The sequence below is a fragment of the Phoca vitulina genome, unplaced genomic scaffold, assembly GCF_004348235.1.
Source record: "Phoca vitulina isolate PV1807 unplaced genomic scaffold, GSC_HSeal_1.0 scaffold54, whole genome shotgun sequence".
NCBI lineage: Eukaryota > Metazoa > Chordata > Mammalia > Carnivora > Phocidae > Phoca > Phoca vitulina.
In genome coordinates this window covers 5403651-5429043 of record NW_022589757.1, presented here as the reverse complement: position 1 = coordinate 5429043, position 25393 = coordinate 5403651, and the positions used below count along the sequence as shown (strand labels likewise).

The following is a 25393-nucleotide window of genomic DNA, read 5'->3' as shown; positions in this document are numbered from 1 at the left end:
TATTGGGAAGAGAATAATGGAAAGCCCACAGCAGAGATCATACCAGAGTAAACATGAAACATTGCCTAGCAGGAAGGCTCAGAGCTTCTGTGTTCTCTCAGGGTACTTTCCTGGATTACCCAATCCACCATCCTCATGTTCTCCTCCCTGGGAGACCCTCTCTTGATTATTGTCATTGAAGACCTTATACGAAGAGGGCATTATAGAGAATGACTTCCCCTGAGGGGCACAGATTTCTTGGACCCACTTCTATTGGTTTGAATTTGGGGTACAAGAAGGGACTTAAAAGATTTATTTATTTTTTTATTTAAATTCAAATAGCCAACATATAGTACATCATTAGTTTCAGATGTAGAGTTCAATAATTCATCTATTCCATATAACACCCAGTGCTCATCACATCATGTGCCCTCCTGAATGCCTGTCACCCAATTACCTCATCCCTCCACCCACCTCCCCTCCAGCAACTATCAATTTGTTTCCTATAGTTGAGTCTCTCATGGTTTGTCTCCCTCTCTGATTACTTCCCATTCAGTTTTCCCTCCCTTCCCCTATGATCCTCTGTGCTGTTTTTTATATTCCACATATGAGTGAAACCATATGATAATTGTCTTTCTCTGACAGACTTATTTTGCTCAGCATAATACCCTCAAGTTCTATCCATGTTGATGTAAATGGTGAGTTATTCATCCTTTCTGATGGCTGAGTAATATTCCATTATATATATAGTCTATATTCCATATATATACTTCCATAAAAATCTATATCTATATAATATTCCATTATATATATATATATATATACACACACACACACACATATATATATATATATGTATGTATATATTACATCTTTTCTATCCATTTATCTGTTGATGGACATTTCAGCTCTTTCCATAATTTGACTATTGTGGACATTACTGCTATAAACATCAGGGTATATGTGCCTCATCAGATCATTGCATTTGTATCTTTGGGGTAAATACCTAATAGTGCAATTGCTGGGTTGTAGAGTAGCTCTGTTATTAACTTCTTGAGGAACCTCCATGCTGTTTTCCAGAGTGCCTGTACCAGCTTGCATTCCCAATAACAGTGTAAGAGGGTTCCCCTTTCTCCACATCCTCACCAAAATTTGTTGTTTCCTGACTTGTTAATTTTAGCCATTCTGACTGGTGTGAGGTGGTATCTCATTGTGGTTTTGATTTGTATTTCCCTGATGCCAAGGGATGTGGAGCACTTTTTCATGTGTCTGTTGGCCATTTGTATGTCTTCTTTGGAGAAATGTCTGTTCATGTCTTTGGCCCATTTCTTGACTAGATTATTTGTTTTTTGGGTGTTGAGTTTGATAAGTTCTTTATAGATCTTGGATACTAGCCCTTTATCTGATATGTCATTTGCAAATATCTTCTCCCATTCCATAGGTTGCCTTTTAGTTTTGTTGACTATTTCCTTTGCTGTGCAAAATCTTTTTGTCTTGATGAAGTCATAATAGTTCATTTTTTGCTTTTGTTTCCCTTGCCTTTGGAGACATGTCTAGCAAGAAGATGTTGTGGCATAGGTTGAAGAGGTTGCTGTCTGTGTTCTCCTCTAGGATTTTGATGGATTCCTGTCTCACATTGAGGTCTTTCAACCGTTTTGAGATTATCTTAGTGTATGGTGTAAGAGAATGGTCCAGTTTCATGCTTCTCCATGTGGTTGTCCAATTGTCCCAAAACCGTTTGTTGAAGAGACTGTCTTTTTTCCATTGGATATTCTTTCCTGCTTTGTCCAAGATTAGTTGACCATAGAGTTGAGGGTCCATTTCTGGGTTCTGTATTCTGTTCCATTGATCTATGTTTCTGGTTTTTTTTTTTTTGTTTTTTGTTTTTTTGTGCCAGTACCATGCTGTTTTGATGATTACAGCCTTGTAATATAGATTTAAGTCTGGCATTGGGATACCACCACCTTTGGTTTTCTTTTTCAACATTCTTCTATTTAGGGTATTTTCTGGTTCCATATAAATTTTAAGATTATTTGTTCCAGCTCTATGAAAAATATCGATGGTATTTTCATTGGGATTGCATTGAATGAGTAGACTGCTCAAGGTAATATAGACATTTTAACAATATTTATTTTTCTAATGCATGAACATGAAATATCTTTCATCTCTTTGTGTCTTCCTCAATTTCTTAAGTATTCTGTAGTTTTTAGAGTACAGATGCTTTGCCTCTTTGGTTAGGTTTTTTCCTAGCTATCCTATGGGTTTTGGTGCAATTGTAAATGGGACTGATTCCTTAATTTCTCTTTCTTCTGTCTCATTGTTAGTGTATAGAAATGCAACTGATTTCTGTGCATTGATTTTATATTCTGTCATGTTGCCGAATTCCTGTATGAGTTCTAGCAATTTTGGGGTGGAGTCTTTTTGGTTATCACCAAGGAATATCATGTCATGTGTGAATAGTGAAAGTTTGACTTCTTCTTTGCTGATTTGGATGCCTTTTTTTTTTTCTTTCTTTTTGTTGTCTGATTGCTGAGGCTAGGACTTCTAGTACTATGTTGAACAACAGTGGTGAGAGTGGACATCCCTGTTGTGTTCCTGACCTTACGGGCAGTTTTTCCCCATTGAAAGTGATATTTGCTGTGGGCTTTTCTTAGATGGCTTTATGATATTGAGGTATGTTACCTGTATCAATACACTGTGGAGAGTTTTAATCAAGAAAGGATGTGGTATTTTTTCAAATGCTTTTTCTGCATCAATTGAGAGGGTCATATGTTCTTGCCCCTTCTTTTATTACTGTGATGTATCACATTGATTTGCAAATGTTGAACCACTCTCGCAGCCCAGGAATAAATCCCACTTAGTTGTGGTGAATAATCCTTTTAATGTACTGTTGGAGATCCTATTGGCTAGTATCTTGGTGAGTATTTTGACATCCGTGTTCATCAGGGATATTGGTCTGTAATTCTCCTTTTTGGTGGGGTCTTTGGATTTGGGATCAAGGTAATGCTGGCCTCATATGACAAGTTTGGAAGTTTTCCTTCCATTTCTGTTGTTTTTTTTTTTAAACAGCTTCAGAAGAATAGGTATTAGTTTTTAATTTTTTTAAAATTTATTTGACTTAATCAAATTATTTGATTTAATCTCCCAACTTGTTTGTTGGGAGATTTTTTATTACTGCTTCAGTTTCCTTGCTTGTTATGGGTCTGTTCAGGTTTTCTATTTCTTCCTGCTTCACATTTGGTAGTTTATAGTCTCTAGGAATTCATCCATTTCTTCCAGATTGCCTAATTTGTTGGCATATAGTTGCTTATAATATGTTCTTAAAATTATATTTTTTTGGTGTTCATTGTGATCTCTCTTCTTTCATTCATGATTTTATTAATTTGGGTCCTTTCCTTTTTGATAAGTCTGGCTAGGGGTTTATTGAGCTTATTAATTCTTTCAAAGAACCAGCTTCTAGTTTTGTTGATCTGTTCTACTGTTCTTTTGGTTTCTATTTCATTGATTTCTGCTCTAATTTTTATTATTTCTTTTCTCCAGCTTGGTTTAAGCTTTATTTGCTGTTTCTTCTCCAGCATGTACAGTTAGCTTGTGTATTTGAGAATTTTCTGGTTTCTTGAGAAGCTCATATTGCTATGTACTTCCCTCTTAGGGCCGCTTTTGCTTCATCCCAAGATTTTGAACAGTTGTGTTTTCATTTTCATTTGTTTCCATGAATTTTTTTTAATTCTTCTTTAATTTCCTGATTGACCCATTCATTCTAAAAGGATGCTCTTTAACCTCCAAGTGTTTAAGTTCCTTCCAGATTTCCCCTTGAGATTGAGTTCAAGTTTCAAAACATTGAAAATATGCAGGGAATAATCCCAATCTTTTGGTACCAGTTGAGACCTAATTTGTGACCCAGTATGTAATCTATTCTGAAGAATGTTCCATGTTCACTCGAGAAGAATGTGTATTCTGTTGCTTTAGGATAGAATGTTCTGTATATATCTGTGAAGTCCATCTGGCCCAGTGTGTCATTCAAAGCCCTTGTTTCTTTGTTGATCTTCTGCTTAGATGATCTGTCCATTGCTGTGAGTGTGGTGTTGAAGTCCCCTACTATTTATTGTATTATTATCAATGTGTTTCTTTAATTTGGTTATTAATTGGTTTATATAATTGGCTGCTCCCAAGTTAGGAGCATACGTATTTATAATTGTTAGATCTTTTTTTTGGATAGACCCTTTAAGTATGATATAGTGTCTGTCTTCATCCCTTACTACAGTCTTTAGTTTAAAATCTAATTTGTCTGACATAAGGACTGCCACCCAGCTTTCTTTTGATGTCCACTAGCATGATAAATAGTTCTCCATCCCCTCACTTTCAATCTGGAGGTGACTTTGGGTCAAAAATGAGTCTCTTGTAGACAGCATATGGATGGGTCTAATATAATCTGATACCCTGTGTCTTTTGATTGTAGCATTTAGCCCATTTACATTGAGAGTAACTATTGAAAGATACGAATTTAGTGCCATTACCTGTAAAGTCAGTTTTTGTATATTGTCTCTGTTCCTTTCTGGTCTATGTTACTTTTGGGCTCTCTCTTCACTTACAAGATCCCCTTTAATATTACTTGCAGGGCTAGTTTAGTGATCACAAATTCTTTTAGTTTCTGTTTGTTCTGCAAGCTCTTTATCTCTACTTCCATTCTGAATGATACCCTAGCTGGATAAAGTATTCTTGGCTGCATGTTTTTCTCATTTAGTACCCTGAATATACCCTGCCAGCCCTTTCTGGCCTGCCAGGTCTCTGTGATTAGGTCTGCTGCCAGTCTAATGTTTCTACCCTTGTAGTTTAAGGACTGATTTTCTTGAGCTGCTTTCAGGATTTTCTCTTTATCTCTGAGATTTGCAGGCTTCACTATTATATGTCAGGGTGTTGATCTATTTTTATTGATGTTTGAGGGGGGTTTGCTCTGCCTCCTGGACTTGAATGCCTTTTCCTTCACCAGATTAGGAAAGTTCTCAGCTATGCTTTGCTCAAAAATACATTCTGTGTCTCTCTCTTCCTTCTTCCTCTGGTACCCCAGTTATTCTAATATTGTTTCACTTTATGGTATTTCAGATTTCTCAAAGCCTCCCCTCATGATCCATTAGCTGTTTTTCTCTCTTTTTCTCATCTTCCTTAGTTTCCACCATTTTGTCTTCTATGTCACTCACTCTCTTCTGCCTCATTTACCCTAGCCATTAAAGTGTCCATTTTAGACTGCATCTCAGTTAAAGCATTTTTAATTTTGGCCTGATTAGATTTTAGTTCTTGTATTTCTTCACTATGGGATTTTCTAATGTCTTTTATGCTTTTTTCAAGCCCAGCTAGTATCTTTATAATCATTTTTCTGAATTCTAGGTCTGACATTTTACTTATATCCATATTGATTAAATCTATGGCAGAGTATTACCTCTGGTTCTTTCTTTTGTTGTGAATTTCTCCTTCTAGTCATTTTATCCAGAGAAGAATAGATGAACAAGAGAACAAAATAAAAAATATCAATCACAACCCCAGCAAAATACACACTAGACAAATCCAAAGAGATCAGAAACCAAAAAAGAAAAGAATAAAAAAGGGAAAAAAGAGAGAATATAATCTCACAGGTGGACAAAACAGGGTGATACCCTCGGCCCTGGGTGTATTTTGGTCTGTTTGTTAGAAGACACTAAATCCCAAAATTGTGAAGAAAGAAAAACTTACATACATATACAAAAATAAAATTGAATACAGTGAAAGGAAGCCAAAAATTAAGAATATATCTATAAAATGTAAATGTAAAAAAAATGAACACTTAAAAAGACTTAAAAAAAGTTGATAAAATAAGAAACTAGTTGAAAAGGAAAAAAGGAAAAAAGAAAAAGAAAATTTTAAACTGAAAGATTAAAGAATCATGAGAAAAAAAAAATTCTACATACTACTTTCCCCTGGCACAGGAGCTTTTCAGTTCTGTGTGATCTGTAAACTTGGTATTAGCCTGATGTTCCTGCTGGTCTCCTGGGGGAGGGGCCTGTTGCACTGATTCTCAGATGTCTTTGCCTGGGCAAAGTTGCACAGCCCCTTGCCAGGTTGCTCAGTGTAAGCTGCTTCTGGTTGCTCTATGTGGCTTTTGTTTCCTGAAGGATTTCCTAGCTGCTTTAGAGGATGAAGAAAACAGTAAGAATGGCAGCACCCCAATCTCCAGTCCCAGAGCTGAACGATCGAGGCCCCCCAACTCTTCAGTGCACCACCAGGGAAAAGCAGTCAATCACTTTTGTGTGTGCAAAACTCTGCAGACTCCTGTGGTGCACACTCACACTCCCAGGGGGAGGAGGAAGGTCCCTGCAGTTCTGCTGTTCTCTGGGCCCCTGCTTGGAGAGTGGTTGCCTGATTGTGACTCAGTTCATGGTTTATGGCAACACTGAGCTGAGAGCCCACTCCTGGGCTCGCTGATTGTAGCCTGCTTCCCTGCTCCAATGGTTGGGAACTCAGCCACACTCACACACCCCTGTTCTTTCTGTGACCCCAGAGATCCTGAGACCATGCTGTCCCACCTAATATTCTGCCCCACTTCACCACCTGAGCACTTTTCAGACAGGGAGGTCCCTCACCACAGCAGACTTCTAAAAGGTCTGATTTTGTGCTCTGCTGCTATATCAGCTTCCAGAGGCCCCCTCCCTCCATGGTTTTTCTTCCAATATATCCCCTCAGATTCACTTCTCTGCACCTCCTACCTTGCAAAAAGTAGTTGATTTTCTATTTGTGGAATTGCAGCAATTCTTTTCTTAGATCTTAGGTTGAATTCACAGGTATTCAGAATAATCTGATAGATATCTAGCTGAATTCAAGGGACCAGATGAAACGAGGGTCTCCTATTCTTCTGCCATTTTCCAGAAACTGGGGACTTAGAAGATTTAATAATTGCAACCTCTTATTAGCCTTTGGCAATATAGTTCCCTCAAAAATGTAGACTTCCAATGCTCTTGGTCAGTTAATTCCATGTGTGAATAACCACAAGCAAATATTTCATCTAGGCATGGTATTTAGCAAGATTCCTTTCCCTTACATAGAAATCTCTAGGCTTTTCCCAGTCCTCTATTCTATAGCTTAATGGCCAATACTTTGAAGTCATTTAAAATAATAGGCATTAGTTGGGGGATATCAAGTGTGATATAATCTCAGTTGATTGACCTTTGTCTGAAGATGTCTTTGTGAAGAAGAGACTGTGTATGCAAAAATTTTAAGATACTAAGTCTGTGCCTCACTGCCACTCTTTTTGCCTGTCTGTCTTTGGTAAAAATACATTTATTTTTAAAATTCTGCATGGATCCAAAAAATAGGACTCTCAGTCAATTTTGAATCATAAAGAATACCACTCCTGTCTCTACTTACAGACTGGCTAACTCTAGTCTGAGTTCCAGAGGGGAAAAAAAGTCTATAACCACATGACAAGGTTCTGAATTTTCCTAGTACTTATTTTAACAGCAAAGCTGTCATAGTACATGATCTGTATCCCAAAGAACAGCAGGTGACAATCGACCAAATGTGTTGCCACCAACTAATAATGGTGACCAGATTTGTCGCCTGAACTGAGTCCCCACCGTTCAAAGCCCCACTCAGCCAAGTCCACATTTTAGAGACTTACTGGCAGCACCCCCTTCCAGGTAAAAAATTCTGTCAGGTAGAATGGATTCAGCTGCAGCTACTGAAAAAAGAACTGCAGGAACACAGTCACCTACTACCCAGTTCACAGAAAGGAGCTTTGGAGACTGATTTGCCAATAGTAATGACTAGGATTTCTTATACTCTGGCCATGCCAATTTCCTTGAAGAGCAGCTGAAGTACATAATCTAATCTATTTCTCACAGTAATCCTCTGCAACAGTGGTATGTTAGTATCCTCCTTTTGCAGATGAGTAAATTGAGGCTCAGCATCTAGGTGACTTGCTCGGTTACACCCAGTTGCTGTGTAGTGGAGCAGGTACTTGAATCCCGATCAGAGCGCTGTAAAAGCCAGTGCCTTTTATCACTGAATCATTTAAATCATTTAATCTGTGTTTAGGGTAAAATGGTGTCACTGAGGGCAAAAAGAACTACATTGCAAGTCAGCATGCCACATCACGGCATGAGAAATGGTTATATCATAGAGACCAGGCGAGTTGTTCATGTGCACAGAGCAGAGCCAGCACTCAAGCACTGAGCCACAGCCTCATGCAAACACCACCACCAAATGCACAGTATTTTCTATCTGACTAGACTGCTCAGGATGTAAACATCAGAAAATAATGAGTCATGCTCTCCCAAGCATATGTTTCATTCCTAAGCCAAGCAAATTGCCGCAGTAAGAGCATGGCTTTGGGGCACAGTACCCGGGCACCTGAGTGAGATGCCCATCTGAGGCAGTCAACAGGAATAAGCCGAGGGTTTTCGCACTCTTCTCACCGTTGGGGCTGCCCTGCTATGCCCCTGTGGGGCCTGGAAGTCCGGTTGCTCTCACACTGTGACACCAGCTCCCTTTGGAAATAGGCTGCACTCTCTTGGTTTGAATTGGCACAACTTCTCCCCTACAACTCCTTTTGATCAAAAGGGATAAATCACATTAATGTACTGTGGACATTTCATAGCCTCCCACAACCTCGGCATCCTGGCAGTGGGATTAGTGTTACATGGGGAAGGACACTTGGCCATGAGCCATGCTGGTCACTGGTGGCCTAGAACCCAGTGTCCTGAGGAGCTAGACCCAAGGGGCAGCAGGCCCCAAATCCCTGGGCTCACGCACAGCTCTTTCAGAGGAGACCAAGGCAGGATTGTTTTGTTCCAAACAAAGTGAAAGCATGAAAAAAGGAGAGGAATATCCACATCTGGACACTGCTGATCAAATTAGTTTGGGATGTTCTGCTCATCCTGCAGTGAAGGATGCAGGGTGGTGTCAGCAGGTACACACTGACTTGCCTGCTCTTGGTCCTCTAATACCTACAGCAGAAACTGATTTTCCCAAATCTAGCCCTGGTAAGTGATTGGATCACATCTTGTGTTTCTGTCTCTTCCGTAGACCATAAACCTAAGACAGGTCATGGTACGTGAGTGCACGTGTGTGGCTTTTCCCCATGGCCTCTAAGGTAGCCATGGCTGCTTTGCTATTTGATTTACTAGATACCCTGAAATCTGATATATTGAAAAGAGGAAAGACTCATAATAATCTTTCCCTTTGGAAGTAATTTTTATGTATTACAACTCTAGATTCCAGAGTGGGCTAGAATTAGTAATGGAGAGATTTTCATGAAAAATGTCATTCTCTTAAACAGAGTTTTTATGGATAGATAGATGATAAATGGCCATATAGATAGATGAATAGATAAATACGAGAAAAATGACAGATATGATAGACAGAATATAGATAGTATTATACATTAGACAGTAATATTTACCAAAGGTATGTTTTTTAGATGATAAGTGGCCATATAGATAGATGAATAGATAGATATGAGAAAAATGACAGATATGATAGGCAGAATATAGATAGTATTATACATTAGACAGTAATATTTACCAAAGGTATGTTTTTTATATACATACATACATGCACAACATGAACACAATCACAGGAAATAGAAAAGGTATTTAAAAAATATAATATCATCTAGAAGCTGTCCCTTTGGTAAGAGGGAAATGGAAAAGAACAGCTCTTTTTTTCTTCTCCTTGGTGTGCCCTTGAGGAAATGGCAATGAATTCCTCCCCCCGCCGCCGCCCTGTGCTATAATGAACTGCCTTCAGTTTCTGTGACACAGATTTTTATCTTTGTGAAATCCTCCATTCCAATAATGTTATCTTTTCTTTCACAGAGCTAATGGGAGTTATTACTGCAGCCCAATACAATATACCTCTTTCTATGTAATATTTGTATCCCTAAAGAGTAGCATGTCAATTGTGAATATTTAATGAATTGGATCATATTTTTAAATGTATAAGAGGACCTTGCCTCTTAAGGTAATCAATTATGAATCTTCTGGTAAAACGTATAATCAATAATTGACTTACTATTGTTTAAATCTATATATGTATATACTGGCTTAATTTATAAATCTTTCCAATGTAAAAGGTATTCCAGCAAGTCTGAATCCCAGTAGTGATTTTTCAAGATCAGAATGAGCAGAGGAAGTCACCAAGAGTATAAGGTGACTCTGGGCTATAACGTGGTTAGCAAGGATTTCTAACATCTTGTCTGACGTATTCCCTAATACCAGGGCAAGTAGGGGAATTGTTCAATGCCCCAGTCAGAATCAATTGCCATGCAGAATTAAAGTTTTAGACCACTTAACAATGGTCCTATAATAAAATTCCCACTGGAATGACAGCTGCTAGCTTTTGAACTCCTTGAGCTCAGAGGGTATGCCTGCCCATGTTCATACTTCATTTCTCAGCCTGGTGCTTTGAATTTAAAGGGTGCTTGGTATATGTATTTTTAACTTATTTTAATACACATAAATATGATTCATGTTTTAGACAAGCGGGAAAGGTCTATCAGAGCAATGCACGTGGGTCTTTGAGAGTAGAAACATCTCTCATTCCACATCCTAAATTCAAACTTGGTGAGAAAGAGCTGGTACAAACCATAGAGGAGAAGATTTTTACTTTTACTTGAAATAGTCTGTATATTTGGAATTTGAATATCTTGTCTTGACTTCAAGTGAAGCTAGAAAGCCAAAAGGGAAGGAATACAGTACACAGAAGAGAATCAACCAAAAGGCAGCAAGAGAATTTCATGTAGCTACTGGCATATGCTCAAAAAATATTTTTAAAAATCTGGAGAGCGGACATCTTGTGGCTGTGTCGTGCGCGTGAGCCCCGTAGGGCCGGGGAGGCAGCAGCTGCCGCGCGGGGAGGAGGCCGAGGCCGCAGCTTGAGGGAGGCCCCGGCCCCTCTACGCCTGTGTCTGGCAGAGCCGGTGGGAGACGAAGAGACAATCCTTCCCTGCCGCCCATCCGGATAATCAAGAGTTTTGGCCGGACCTTTGAGCACACACTGAGACAGTGAGGAGCCAGACGAAAAGCACAGACTATGGCGCTGAAACGGATTAATAAGGAATTTAGTGATTTGGCCCGTGACCCTCCAGCACAATGTTCTGCAGGTCCAGTTGGGGATGATATGTTTCACTGGCAAGCCACAATTATGGGACCTAATGATAGCCCATATCAAGGCGCTGTATTCTTTTTGACAATTCGTTTTCCTACAGACTACCCCTTCAAACCACCTAAGGTTGCATTTACAACAAGAATTTGTCATCCAAATATTAACAGTAATGGCAGCATTTGTCTCGATATTCTAAGATCACAGTGGTCTCCTGCTTTAACTATTTCTAAAGTTCTTTTATCCATTTGTTCACTGCTATGTGGTCCAAACCCAGATGACCCTCTAGTGCCAGAGATTGCACGGATCTATAAAACAGACAGAGATAAGTACAACAGAATATCTCGGGAATGGACTCAGAAGTATGCCATGTGATGCTACCTTAAAGTCAGAATAACCTGCATTATAGCTGGAATAAACTTTAAATTACTGTTCCTTTTTTGATTTTCTTATCCGGCTGCTCCCCTATCAGACCTCATCTTTTTTTATTTTATTTTTTGTTTACCTCCCTCCATTCATTCACATGCTCATCTGAGAAGACTTAAATTCTTCCAGCTTTGGACAATAACTGCTTTTAGAAACTGTAAAGTAGTTACAAGAGAAAAGTTGCCCAAGATTCAGAATTTTTTAAAAAATGGAGCATGTGTATTATGTGGCCAATGTCTTCACTCTAACTTGGTTATGAGACTAAAACCATTCCTCACTGCTCTAACATGCTGAAGAAATCATCTGAGGGGGAGGGAGATGGATGCTCAGTTGTCACATCAAAGGAAGCAGCATTATTCTAGCATCCAGTCTTTTTTTAAGTCTTCCACTGTTAGAGATTTGAGGTTACATGATATGCTTTATGCTCATAACTGATGTGCCTGGAGAATTGGTATTGAATTTATAGCATCAGCAGAACAGAAAATGTGATGTATTTTATGCATGTCAATAAAGGAATGACATGTTCTTGTTCTACAGAGAATGGAAATTGGAACTCAAACACCCTTTGTATTCCAAAATAGGGTCTCAAACATTTTGTAATTCTCATTTAAATTGTTAGGAGGCTTGGAGCTATTAGTTAATCTATCTTCCAATACACTGTTTAATATAGCACTGAATAAATGATGCAAGTTGTCAATGGATGAGTGATCAACTAATAGCTCTGCTAGTAATTGATTTATTTTTCTTCAATAAAGTTGCATAAACCAAATAAAAAAAATAAAAATGTGAATTGGGCCCAAAGTGGTTTTTCTTTTGTCATTCACACTAAAATTTAAACTTTTATGTGAAACTGAAGATGGGATCTTTCAGGGCGAATTCAATTTCTTAAACTGAACTCATTCTGCAAAATGGAGAAAAGTATGTTGCACATCAAAGTTCTTCTCAGTGGCCCATTCTGAGGCTAATGAACTTTTGCCAAGATTTTGATCTTGTTAGGCCAGATGTGACCTGATCTGCATAGCATATTGTGAATGCACAATGAAAAAATTAGATATTAAACTATCTTAATCTATTCTCAACATGGCACTCTGTTAAACTTAGTGATTCTTTTGTTCGAACACCCTCGATGGCTCCCTACTGCAGAAAAGGAAATTGGAAAGCCTTTCTGGTGGCCTTCATGTGCCTCTGTCTCTGTATTCCCACCCCTTTCCTCCCTCTCCACACTGTTTGCTCTGCTCTAGTCCCGCGAGAATCCTTAGACAGTCTTCCACCGGCCAGCTGCTCTCTTGGAATCTTTGTTCAAATATCATCTTCTCAATGACCACCCCATTTGATTTGTTTTTTTAAATTTTTTTAGGCTTAACTACCAGTTTACATAAAATACAGAGCAGCAAGATAAAAGACAGAACAAAGTAATCAGCATAATGCAGAACATGGAATTTTTTTTTAAGATTTTATTTATTTATTTGATAGAGACAGGGCGAGCACAAGCAGGGGGAGTGGCAGGCAAAGGGAGAGGGAGAAGCAGGCTCCCCTCCGAGCAGGGAGCCCAATGTGGGGCTTGAACCCAGGACCCCGGATCATGACCCGAGCCGAAGGCAGCCTCCCAACGGACTGAGCCACCCAGGTGCCCCCAACATGGAATTTTTTTTTTTTTAATTTTATTTATTTATTTGACAGAGAGAGACACAGCGAGAGAGGGAACACAAGCAGGGGGAGTGGCAGAAGGAGAAGCAGGCTTCCCACTGAGCAGGGAGCCCGATGCAGGGCTCGATCCCAGGACCCCGGGATCATGACCTGAGCCGAAGGCAGATGTGTAACGACTGAGCCACCCAGGTGCCCCATGGAATTGTTTTAAAAGACAAAAGACCTATTTTCTCTCCCAAATATTCATGGGCATGATAAAAAGGGGACTGTAGTAAGGGATTCTTAAGAATAAAATAATTTTAAGACAAAATACCAAATGCAATGTGTCATCCTTATTAGAATTCTAATGTAACCACCTGAACCACACCCTGTGCTGATCCTCCTTATCTTGCTCTATTTCTTTTCCCCAGTTTATTTACACTTTTGAATATACTTTATGATTTATTTATTTGTTATTGTGTTTATTGCTTATTTTCTATTCTTTACCCATTAGATACAAGAGCAGGGATTTTTGTCATTTTAAAAAATAATGTATCCCAAATGCTTAGGACAGCATCTGACTTATAGTTAGAAGTTATTCAATAAATATTTATGGATAAATGAAGGGAGGAATATGTTTAGCATTCATTAACATTTATTAAGTAGTGTCATAATAATATGAAACTCAAATTTAATTATATATGATTCTCTAGCCTTTGGGTCATATGTCCATAAATAGATGTTCCACTAAGATGGAGAGGAAAGCGGCTTGGGAATCACCTAGAACTATGTTCAAATCACAGTTCTGCCCCTTTCTACTTTTTTCCATAAGGAAAAGTTTTTGTTTTTGTTTGTTTTGCTGGGCATGGACCCGAACATGGGGCTCAAACTCATGACCCTGAGATCAAGACCTGAGCTGAGATCAAGAAATGGACCTTTACCTGACTGAGCCACCCTGGTGCTCCTCCATAGGGAAAAGTTAAGTAAATGCTTCAGTCATCCCTTTTGTGAAATGGCAGTGATGTAGATATTCAATGAGCAAGTAGCACAGTTCCTGGTGCAATGGGCACATGATAAATATGAGTCTCTTTATTTTCTCTTCCTCTAGTCCCTCAGCAATTCCTACATAGTAGGAGGCAAAAAGGAAAGTCAAAGGCACTTGCAGAGATCCATAGTGGGTCCCCAAACTTCTCTACACAGGAAGTTGTGCAGAAGATTGGGAATAAGGTGAAGAGGCAGGTATCAAACCTCTCCTAGCCCTTCTTTACTGGCCAATGGGGATGGAGAATGAGGACAGAAAAGAGGAGCACACCTTACCCATGACTGTGGTGGAAGAAGTTCCAGACCAAGCATGAGCAAGATGGTGGTGGAAAATGCTGGCCACTCAGAGCCATAAAAACCTGACCAAACATCATCGAAGCAAAAACAGCCTGAACCCAGAGTCAGAGACCAAAGGCTAGGTCAAAGGATTAAAGAGGAAAAGGGGTCAAGAATAAGAAGGTTGAAAGTGGCTGGAAGGAAATGGACTCAGTGAAAGTCATTGAAAGTGGTCATATCCTGCAGCTGCATTGAGAGGGACAAATGAATAAGGTGCTTCTGGAAGGGGAGTGGCCCAAGTCTGTTAGGAAGTCCTGTACATAAAGCACAGCATCTCCCACGGCCATGCCAAGCCCTTCCCTGACAGTCTGGGGATTTTTTTTTCTTTACTGAGACTCTTCTGACATTTCTAAAGAAGGCTTTCAGCCTGGAGAAATTAGAAAAATGGCGGGATAGAAGAATAGTAATTTTCTTCCTCAAATCAGAGAGAATATTACTTAATACTCTGAAGTCAGAAAGAAAATTAAAGTGAAAATATGTTTTATTTTTTATTTTTTTTAAAGATTTTACTTATTTGACAGAGAGAGAGACAGCAAGAGAGGGAACACAAGCAGGGGGAGTGGGAGAGGGAGAAGCAGGCTCCCGGACGAGCAGGGAGCCCAATGCGGGGCTCAATCCCAGGACCCTGGGATCAGGACCTGAGCTGAAGGCAGACGCTTAACGACTGAGCCCACCCAGGCGCCCCTGAAGATATGTTTTAAAAAATACAATAAATTATAATCATCCTCATGGACATAATGAACACTCAACGGCACATCAGTGAATGAGTATTTATTGAGTAAATGTCCCCAAGATGTACAGTCATGCTCCACACCTCTCATGCAAACACCACTTCCAGCTTTAACCTCTCATGTTAACTCTCACATTAGGAGTGATTTTGATTGAGAAATCCTCTCAATAGAATCAGTGCAACGTGTGGATTGTTACTGGTTTTTGTGACCTTAGATATGAATATGATATCTTTTCTACTTAATAAGTAGCTAACCTGTTAAATTCTATAGACCTCATTAACAAAATAAGGAACTCACTACAACTAGTGGTAGTAAAACCAGGTGCCAGTCAGAGGGCTGAAGTGAGCTCACAAAGCACCAACATCCTCTCCTGAGGCTACTGGGTCTAGAGTCTGGCTATGACTCAGCAGGGTCAGAAACTTGACTTTACAGAATCATCTGGTGATGATTGATTTCTACTAAAGAAATTCACCAAACAGGCAAATTAAGATTTTCAGATTTATGAAGAATCTTTTTTTTTACATTAACCATATAAATTTAATAGCAAACAATCTATAATACCTTTACATATTCCTTTTGGATTTAGGAAGAATCTTAATGATCATTGCAGTAAACAATCCCCAAAGAATGTTCTGTGAAACTTTAGTTCCTCAGGATGTTAATAATTTCCTTGGGGGAAAAATTCAGGGTCAAATAAGTTTAGGAAATTCTAGGATAAATAATGTTAAACATGTTTCTTTATCATAGGACTTCCCAGTCTTTCATATCTAAAATCCTATATGAATCACAAAGAGAATCTCAAATAGTATGAAGTTCCCATATACCCTCTTAACCTTTCCCCTGCCTTGGTTTCTCCTATTATTAACACCATGCATTGGTGTTGTACATTTGTTAAAATTGATGAACCCATATTGACACATTATTTTTAGCTGAAGTCTATAGTTTGCCTTAGGTTTCAGTCTTTGAGTTTTACATACTGAGTTTTGACAAATGTATGATGACCTGTATCCACCATTGCAGTATCATATAGAAGAGTTTCACTGCCTTAGAAATCTCCTGTGCTCTACCAATTCATCCCTCCCTCCCTCTCCCCAAGCCCCTAACAACTACTGATCTTTTTACTCCATAGCTTTACCTCCATAGTTTTGCCTTTTCCAGAATATCACACAGTTGGAATCATGCAGGATGTTCTTTTCCAGATTGGCTTCTTTTACTTAGTAATATGTGTTTAAGGTTCATTTAGGTCTCTCATGGTTTCACAGCTCATTCCCTTTTATCACTGAATAATAGTCCATTGTAGGGATGCACCACGGTTTGTTTATCCATCCTCTACTGAAGGACATCTTGGTTGCTTCCAAGTTTTGGCAACTTTGAATAAGGCTGCTATAAACATGTGCAGGTTTTTATGTGGACATAAGTTTTTAATCCATTTGCATAAATACCTAGGGGAGAAATTGTTGGATCATATTTTTGTAAGAAGCTGTCAGACTGTTTTCCGAAGCGGCTGTTCCATTTTGCATTCCCACCAGCAATGAATGGGCTATTGCTCAGCAGCCTCATCAGCATCTGGTATTGCCAGTGTTTTGGATTTTAGCCATTCTAATAGACATGCAGTGGTATATTTTTGTTGTTTGAATTTGCAAATTCCTAATGACATATGATGTGGAATAAGCATAAAGATAAAATAAGCATCATTTCATATGCTCACTTGCCATCTCTATATCTTATTTGGTGAGATGTCCAGATAGTTTGCTTATTTTTTAATTGGTTTGCTTTTTTTCTTATTGTTGAGTTTTAAGAGTTATTTGTATATTTTGGATACTCATCCTTTATCACATGTGTTCTGCAAATATTTTCTCCCAGTCTGTGGCTTATTTCATTCTCTGAACAGAGTAGTGTTTTGCAGGACAGAAGTTTTTAATTTCAATAAAATCCAACTTATAATTTTTTTTTAGTGGACTGTGCTTTCAGTGTTTTATCTAAAAAGTCATTGCCAAACCCAAGTTCACTTTGTTTTTCTCCTATGTCATCTTTTGGAGTTTTTATCATTTTATGTTTTAAATTGCAGTCTATGATCCATTTTGAGTTAATTTTTGTGAAAAGTGTAAGGTCTCTGTCCAGATTCTTCTTCTTTTCCTTTTTTCTTTTTTTTTTTTGCATGCGGATGTCTAGCTGTTCTAACAGACTGAGCACTGTTCTGTTCTAGGACTTTCATTTTGAAGGAGACAATTGGGAAAACGCTGACCAAATCTCTGCTTCAATTGCACAAGTAAAGAAATTGAAACCCAGAGAAGTGAATTATTTTTTTCAAGGTCACACAACTCACACTAGCTAAATTAAGACCAAACACTGGGGCATCTGGGCTCAGTCGGTTGGGCACCTGACTCTTGATTTCAGCTCAGGTCATGATCTCAGGGTCGTGAGATGGAGCTTTGCATTGGGCTCTGTGCTCAGTGTAGAGTCTGGTTGTCCCTCTCCCTCTGCTCCTCCCCCTGGTCATGCATGCTCTCTCTCTTTTACTCTCTTTCTCTCTCAAATAAATAAATCTTAAAGAAAAAGAAGATGAAAAGAAGACTTACAGAATAGAATTTCAATTTTAATTTCCAATGGCATATATCTTTTCACTGACCAATGTACTTGTATCTCTTGCCTTATTCCTTTCAAGTTGAAAGGTCTTTCCATGGTTGTTTGGTGAAACAGATCAAACATTTCATCTAGGTGGTGGTGTAATCTGGATATTTTTTTCTTATTTTACTTTGCATATCTCTCAGAGATGGTGTCTTCTTCCTTAGTCACTATATATATTAATCTATAATTAATTAATTTGTCACTATATTCACATAATTAATATAATATATAGAGAAAAATATATATAGAAAATTAAACATATAAGAATTGTATACATATATAATATATATATTCTTTAATTTTCTTTTTTCTTGATTATACACCATAATACTTAGGTATTGTTATTACTTGAGGTGTAACATTAATAGGTATGCAATTTATCTTACATTAGTCACTGTTAATGCTGGTAAATTCAACATTCATTTCAATGCATTTTTACTGATCTCTTTGAGTCTTGGAGCTCTTTTATGAGTCCTAAGAAGGGTGGAGATTTCAGAAACACCCAAGTGTTTTTTTATTTGTTTTGTTTTGTTGATAAAAGTTTCAGAGATTTTCCTATATCTCTGCTAAGCTTTTGAAAGGTTTTAAAATCTTATCTCTTATGTTTAGTTACTACTACAGAGATTTAATTTGTTTCATTTATGTTGACTTTTCTGACATTGTACCTAAATTCTAGAAGTTAAGACTACTGTGGCCTGGGGCATCTGGGTGGCTCAGTCATTAAGCGTCTGCCTTTGGCTCAGGTCATGATCCCGGGATCCTGGGATCCAGCCCCACATTGGGCTCCTTGCTCAATCAAGAACTGGAGGAGTAAAAAAGAATGTTTTAAGCATCAAGACAAAACCCTGCATATAGTTGATGTTGAATCAAAATTTGTCAAATTGAATTGACTTAATCTGTGGTTGAATTATCTGATGAGACACCTTGAGGACTATGCCCTATCTTTTTAAAGAGGTAGATGTACTTTAGACATCAGCCTGCTTCTCCCTCTCCTGCTCCCCCTGCTTGTGTTCCCTCTCTAGCTGCCTCTCTCTGTCAAATAAATAAATAAAATCTTTATAAAAAAATATTAAAAAAAAATACTACTCTGGCCTGATGATACCTAGGGACAGTCAAGAGAAAGAAATCAGCCTTCATTTGGCTCTAACCATTGCCCCCAAATATATGTTTTAATAAGGTCTGTGAATGCAGTATTTCCAATATCCAATTAAAGGATGAGTCTATTTTTATGGGCAGCAGGTAATGCAAAACATTCTGAAACTATTCTTCCTTTTCTCTATTCCTTTTTAGATGTTCAAATAGGTCACTCGAGAATTATGACTGCCTACTTCAATTGAGTACATTACCCTTGGATGGAAGGAATTCACCCATGTCATCTCTAGATAAAGTAAATCAGTTTTAGAGAGTAAGACCTTGTTGCCACTCAGAGCATAGCATTGAATTACTGTCTCTGCTGGACATCACCTGAGGGGGCTAATTACTTTTTCCAAAACCCAATTCTCTTACCAGATTGCAAAGTATTTTACTTTCACAATTGGATATTTTGAATTGTGGGTGTAAAAATTCCCATTATCTATAAGAAACCTCTACTATATAGAGATAAAACATGGGAAAGGAAGATGATCTAGAGAGAGATATAGAATAGAATGTGTCTTTTATATGATTGACAATAATAAAAGTTCAGTGAAAAATAATAAACACCCAATTTTAAGACAATGACATGACTATCTGCTTAAACCAATCAAGAACTGGAGGAGTAAAAAAAGAATGTTTTAAGCATCAAGACAAAACCCTGCATCATATAGTTGATGTTGAATCAAAATTTGTTAAATTGAATTGACTTAATTCGTGGTTGAATTATCTGATGAGACACTTGAGGACTATGCCCTGTCTTTTTAAAGAGGTAGATGTACTTTAGACATCAGAAGTGTAGAAAACCAAGCTTATATTTTATTAATTTTGTTTTAACATTGACTTTTAAAATATTTTTATTATAAAAATATTAAAACATACATAAAAGCAGGAGAGTTTGTATAATAAATTCTCATGTGAATCAACCAGCTTCAACAATTATAAATACATTGTTCATCTAACTCCCCCCCAGTACCCCTTGCTGCTTATTATTTTTTACAGCCTTATTGGGGTATAATTTATAAAACATAAAATGTAGCCATCTATTGCACAATATATTTTTACTAAATTTATAAGGTTGCACACCATTACACAAATCTAGCTTTAGAATATTTCTATCACCTCCCAAAAGTTCCTATGTGTTCGTTTGGAGTCAATCCCACTTCCATCCTCATACCTAGGTAACCACTGATTGGCTTTCTGTCTGTATAGATTTGCCTTTTCTGGACATTTTATATAAATGGAATCATATAATATGTAGAATAATGTTTTAGAGGTTCATCTATTTTATAACATGTATCACAGGTTCATTCTTTTCGTTATCACATGGCCTTCCATTGAAGGGATGTATTACATTTTGTTCATCCATTCACACTGTAACGTACATTTGATTTTTTTTCCTGGTTTGGGGGCTATAATGAGTAGTGGCTGCTATAAAAATTCATATGCAAGCCTTTTTGTGGGCATATGTCATTATTTCTCTTCTAGATTACTGGGTCATATGGTGAGATTACATTTAACTTTTTAAGAAATGGCCGTTTTCCAAAGTAGTTATACCATTTTAAAGCCACTCATAAAATTTCATATACAGTGTTTTTGTTTACATTCAGTTTAAGTATTTTCTAATTTGTCTTGTGAATTTTCCTTTGAGCAATGGATTATTTAAAAGTGTGTTTTTTAAATAACCAAATATTTGAGGATTTCCCAAATTTCATTCTATTGTTAATTTCTAAGTTACTCATACTTTATATCATTCCAATCCTTTTAAGTCTATGGAAACTTGTTTTAAGATCTGGCATATTATCTATTCTGAAAAATGTTCCATGTGCTCCTGAAAAGATTGTGTTTTCTGCTATTGTTGGGTGGAACATTCTATAAATATTGACTAGTACAAGTTGGCCGACAGTTTTGTTGAACTCTTGTAAATCTTTGCTATTTTTCTGTATTGTTCTATCAATTACCAAGAGTGGATTATTGAAGTCTCCAATTATTATAATTGAATGGTATACTTCCCTTTTTAATCCTGTAAATTTTTGCTTCATGGATTTTGGAACTCCATTGTTAGTTGCATATATATTTTTAGTTATTATGTATTCTTGATGAATTGGCCCTTTTTATCATTATCATATTATCATTATGAAATGTCCCTCTTTGTCTCTAGAATTCATATATATACATATATATATATATTTTTTTTTTTGGTAAGAGAGGGAGAATGAGGGTGGGAGTGGCAGAGGAGAAGGAGAGAATCTTAAGCGGGCTCCACACCTAGTGTGGAACCCAACATGAAGCTCAATCTCACAACTCTGAGGTCATGACCTGAGCTGAAATCATGAGTTGGATGCTTAATCCAAATGAGCTTCCCAGGAGCCCGTCTCTAGTAATATTTCTTCTCTTGAAGTCAGTGATGCATCTGTTATTCTAGAGTATATTAATATAGACACTTCACCTTTGCTATGATTACTATTTCCATATTATATTTTTTCCTTTCAACTTGTTTATGTCTTTGAATTTATGTAGACAACATACAGTTGGATCTTGTTTTTATTTTTTATATGCAGTCTCTTAGTGATGTGTTTAGTTCATTCACATTTAGTGCATTTTAATGTAAGGCATTTAATACCTTTTATCTGGAGTGTTTAGTCAATTCACATTTCATGTAATCATACATTGAATATAATAACATTTAATGTAATATAATAAAGCAGGATTTGTATCTGCCATTTTACTACTTGCCTTCTGTATGGCTCATGTTTTTGCTGTTGTTCCTCTGTTCCTTTTTTACTGCCTTCTTTTTTGGTTAAACAAATATTTTTATTTTTATTTATTTATTTATTTTTTAAAGATTTTATTTATTTATTTATTTGACAGAGAGACACAGCGAGAGAGGGAACACAAGCATGGGGAGTGGGAGAGGGAGAAGCAGGCCTCCCGCGGAGCAGGGAGCCCGATGCGGGGCTCAATCCCAGGACCCTGAGATCATGACCTGAGCCGAAGGCAGACGCTTAATGACTGAGCCACCCAGGCACCCCTAAACAAATATTTTTATTATATCATTTAAATCCTCTTTTAGTTATTTCACTATTACCATATGCATCTTAAATTAGTAGGCTATTTCAGATTAATACTAACAATTCTGATAAAATATAAGAAATTTTCTCCAATATAGCTCTATTCCTTCTCTCCTTTGTACTCTTATTGTCATACATATTATATCTATGTATATTACAAGTCCAACAATACAATTATAATTAGTGCTTTATGCAATCCTGTGTCTTTTAAAGAAATGAAGAGAAAAAAGAAAACATACATTCACACAGTGTTTTATATTTACCCACACTTTTACTTTTTCCAAGATGATTTCCTTTAGTATTGCTTGTAAGTATTGTCTACAAGCAACACATTTTCTCGGTCTTTACCTTCAGATCTCTCTCTTTTTTTTTTAAGATTTTATTTATTTATTTGACAGAGAGAGAGAGAGAGATAGCGAGAGAGGAAACACAAGCAGGGGGAGTGGGAGAGGGAGTAGCAGGCTTCCCGCCAAACAGGGAGCCCAATGCGGTGCTTCATCCCAGGACCCTGGGATCATGACCTGAGCCGGAGGCAGACACTTAACCTATTGAGCCACCCAAGCGCCCCTACCTTCAGATCTCTTTATTCCACCTTTCTTTCTGAAGGATAGTTTTGTTGGTTAGAGAATTCTTGACTGACATTTTTTTTTCTCTTTCAGCACATTGAATATTGTATTTTATTGCCTTCAGGCCTTCTCTTTTTAAATGACAAGGCAAGTAGCTGCTAGTCACATTGTTACTCCCCTGTGTATGATGAATCAGTTTTGTCTTGCTGTATTCAAGATTTTCTCCTTGTCTTTGGTTTTCAACAGTTTGATTATGATTTTCTAGATGTGGCTCTCTTTGTGTTTATTTTACTTGGAGGCTGTCAAACTTCTTGTATCTGTACATTTTTTTTTTTTCATCAAATTCAGGAATTTTTTTAGCTGTTATTCCTTCAAATGTTTTTTTGTCTGCCCCTTAGTCTCTCTCACTGTTTCCTGAAACTCCCATAAGCCTCTGAAGATCTATTCAGGTATTTCATTCTTTTTTTCCTGTGATTTTTCAGATTGGCAATTTCTATTCACTCATCTTCAATTTCATTGATTCTTTCTTCTAATACCTCAAATTGACTGTTAAGCCCAAGTTGGAGAGACGCATGTCTCAGATTATTCTTACCTAAAGTTTGCTCATTTTTCATGAGTAACTGCTTCTCAAAGTTTATGACTCTATCAATTTTTAGAGCTATAAAATGAGTTTTTTTTTCTGTTATTGCTTTTTGGAAAAAGATTTGCCTAATTCCTCATTCTACTATACTATAAGTCCCACCTTTATGTTCCTGGATTAGTCTCCTAGGTATGCCATAACAAATTAACACAAACTTTGTGGCTTAAAATCACAGAAATTTATTCTTGCATACTTCTGGAGGCTAGAAATTTTAAATCAAGGTGGCAGCAGGGTTTACTCTCTCTAAAAGGTTGAGAAAAATTGTTACTGGCTTCCTCCAGCTTCTGGTGGCTGCAAGTGCTCCTTAGCTTATGGCATCATGACTCTAATCTCTGCCTCTGTCTTCACATGGACTTCTTATCTATATGTCTCACTCTGTGCCTTTTCCTCTCCTTTTAAGGACAGCAGTCATTAGATTAGGGAACAACCTAAATCCAGGATGATTTCATCTCAAGCTCCTTAACTAATTATATCTCAAAGACTTTATTTCCATGTAAGGTCATATTTTGAGGCTCTGGGTAGTCATGAATTTTAAAGATACATCATTCAACCCACTACAGTTCCCAAGCTGACTTTTGAAGTCAGCATCCAGACAGGGCTAGCTTACTGCATGTATTTGGGTATCTGTGTTAACTTCCTGTCACAAACATACGATAAATGCTTTGACTGTTCTCTTGTAATTTCTGTGCCTCGATTTTCTCATATCTTAATGAATTGAGAGCTAATAAAAGTACCAATCTGATAGAATTTTTGCAAGGATTAAATGAAATATTTCCAATGTTCTAATAGAAGTTTTTGTTACTTAAAAAAAAAAGCTGTCATGTAAATGTCTGTTCCATGGCATTACACTATTGCTTATTGATGATTTCACATAGGTTAAAACCAAATACAATGCATCAACTAGTTCCCAAAATGTTTAGAGAATATTTTCTTCCAGTATCAATCAAGATCTTTCTACTATATAGAAAATGAATCATCAACTGTCATGTATACATTAATGGTTACTGATGAGATGCTTGGCTCCAGAATGAGAGAAGCCACTGGAGATGCTCACTTCCTCCCCGAAGCGTCAAAATATAACTCAATACTAACCCAAACTTAAAATATACCAAAGATTCTTCCCATTTTAGCATTTGTTTCTATAGTTTCTCACCTCTTACTTTTAGAGCAGAAGAAACGTGCAATTGTAGAATTGCATTGGGATCAAACATTTTCTTTTAAAGGGCTTCTATCTTTTCTCTTATTTTATCAAGAGCTTGATCTTTGATTGACAAAATTCATATCCTGATTGAAGCCAGATATCTGATACCCCAAAACCACTCACCTCAGTGACTAAAAGTTAGTGAAATCCATCATTTAGAATACTGTATACCAAAGTCTACTCTCCTCGCTTTTTAAAAAGTCAGTTGTTTTGGTCTCATGTAGGGAATCTAGAAATTAAGATACTCTCTTAATTTACTGAGGACACTAAGGACCTTTTTTAGTGAAAGACACTCATTTGCTCTCCTTTACCTTGAGAGATATGTAGAGCCAATGATCTGTATTCCCTGACCCTATAAGTCCATGAAAATTTTCTCAAGTTCTTAATGAGGAGGCAGGACATGTTCTCTAAATCTCTAGTCTCTGAGGATTTCTACTCCATGTGTCTTTTAAATAGCTTTATTGAGGAGTAACTGACAAATATAATTGTATATATTTAAAGTGTACAATGTGATGATTTGATATACACACACATTGTAGAATGTTTAGCAAGGTCGAGATAATTAGCACATCCATTACCTCACATAGTTAACTCTCTTTTCTTGTGGTAAGAATGCTTAAGATCTACTCTCAACACCTCTGAAGTATGCAATACCACATTATTAACTATAGTCACCATGTTGTACATTAGATCCTCAGCACTTATCCTTCTTATAACTGAGAATTTGAAATAATTCAAATTCATAATTTGTACCATTATGAGAAACAGTATAGAGATTCCTCAAAAAATTAAAAATTGAACTACCATGTAACCTGGCACCCACTTCTGGGTATATATCCAAAGGAACTGAAATCAATATCTCAAAGAGGTATCTGCACATCCATGTT

At 37.3% G+C, this 25393-nt stretch overlaps 1 protein-coding gene across 1 annotated transcript; it reads left to right on the top strand.

Moving 5' to 3' along the window:
* Positions 1 to 10813: 10813 nt before the first annotated feature.
* LOC116622755 (ubiquitin-conjugating enzyme E2 D3-like) lies at positions 10814 to 11619 on the top strand. Its single transcript, XM_032389394.1, has one exon. It carries the CDS (start codon positions 11041 to 11043, stop codon positions 11482 to 11484), a length of 444 nt encoding a protein of 147 aa, XP_032245285.1. The 5' UTR covers positions 10814 to 11040; the 3' UTR covers positions 11485 to 11619.
* Positions 11620 to 25393: the final 13774 nt, after the last annotated feature.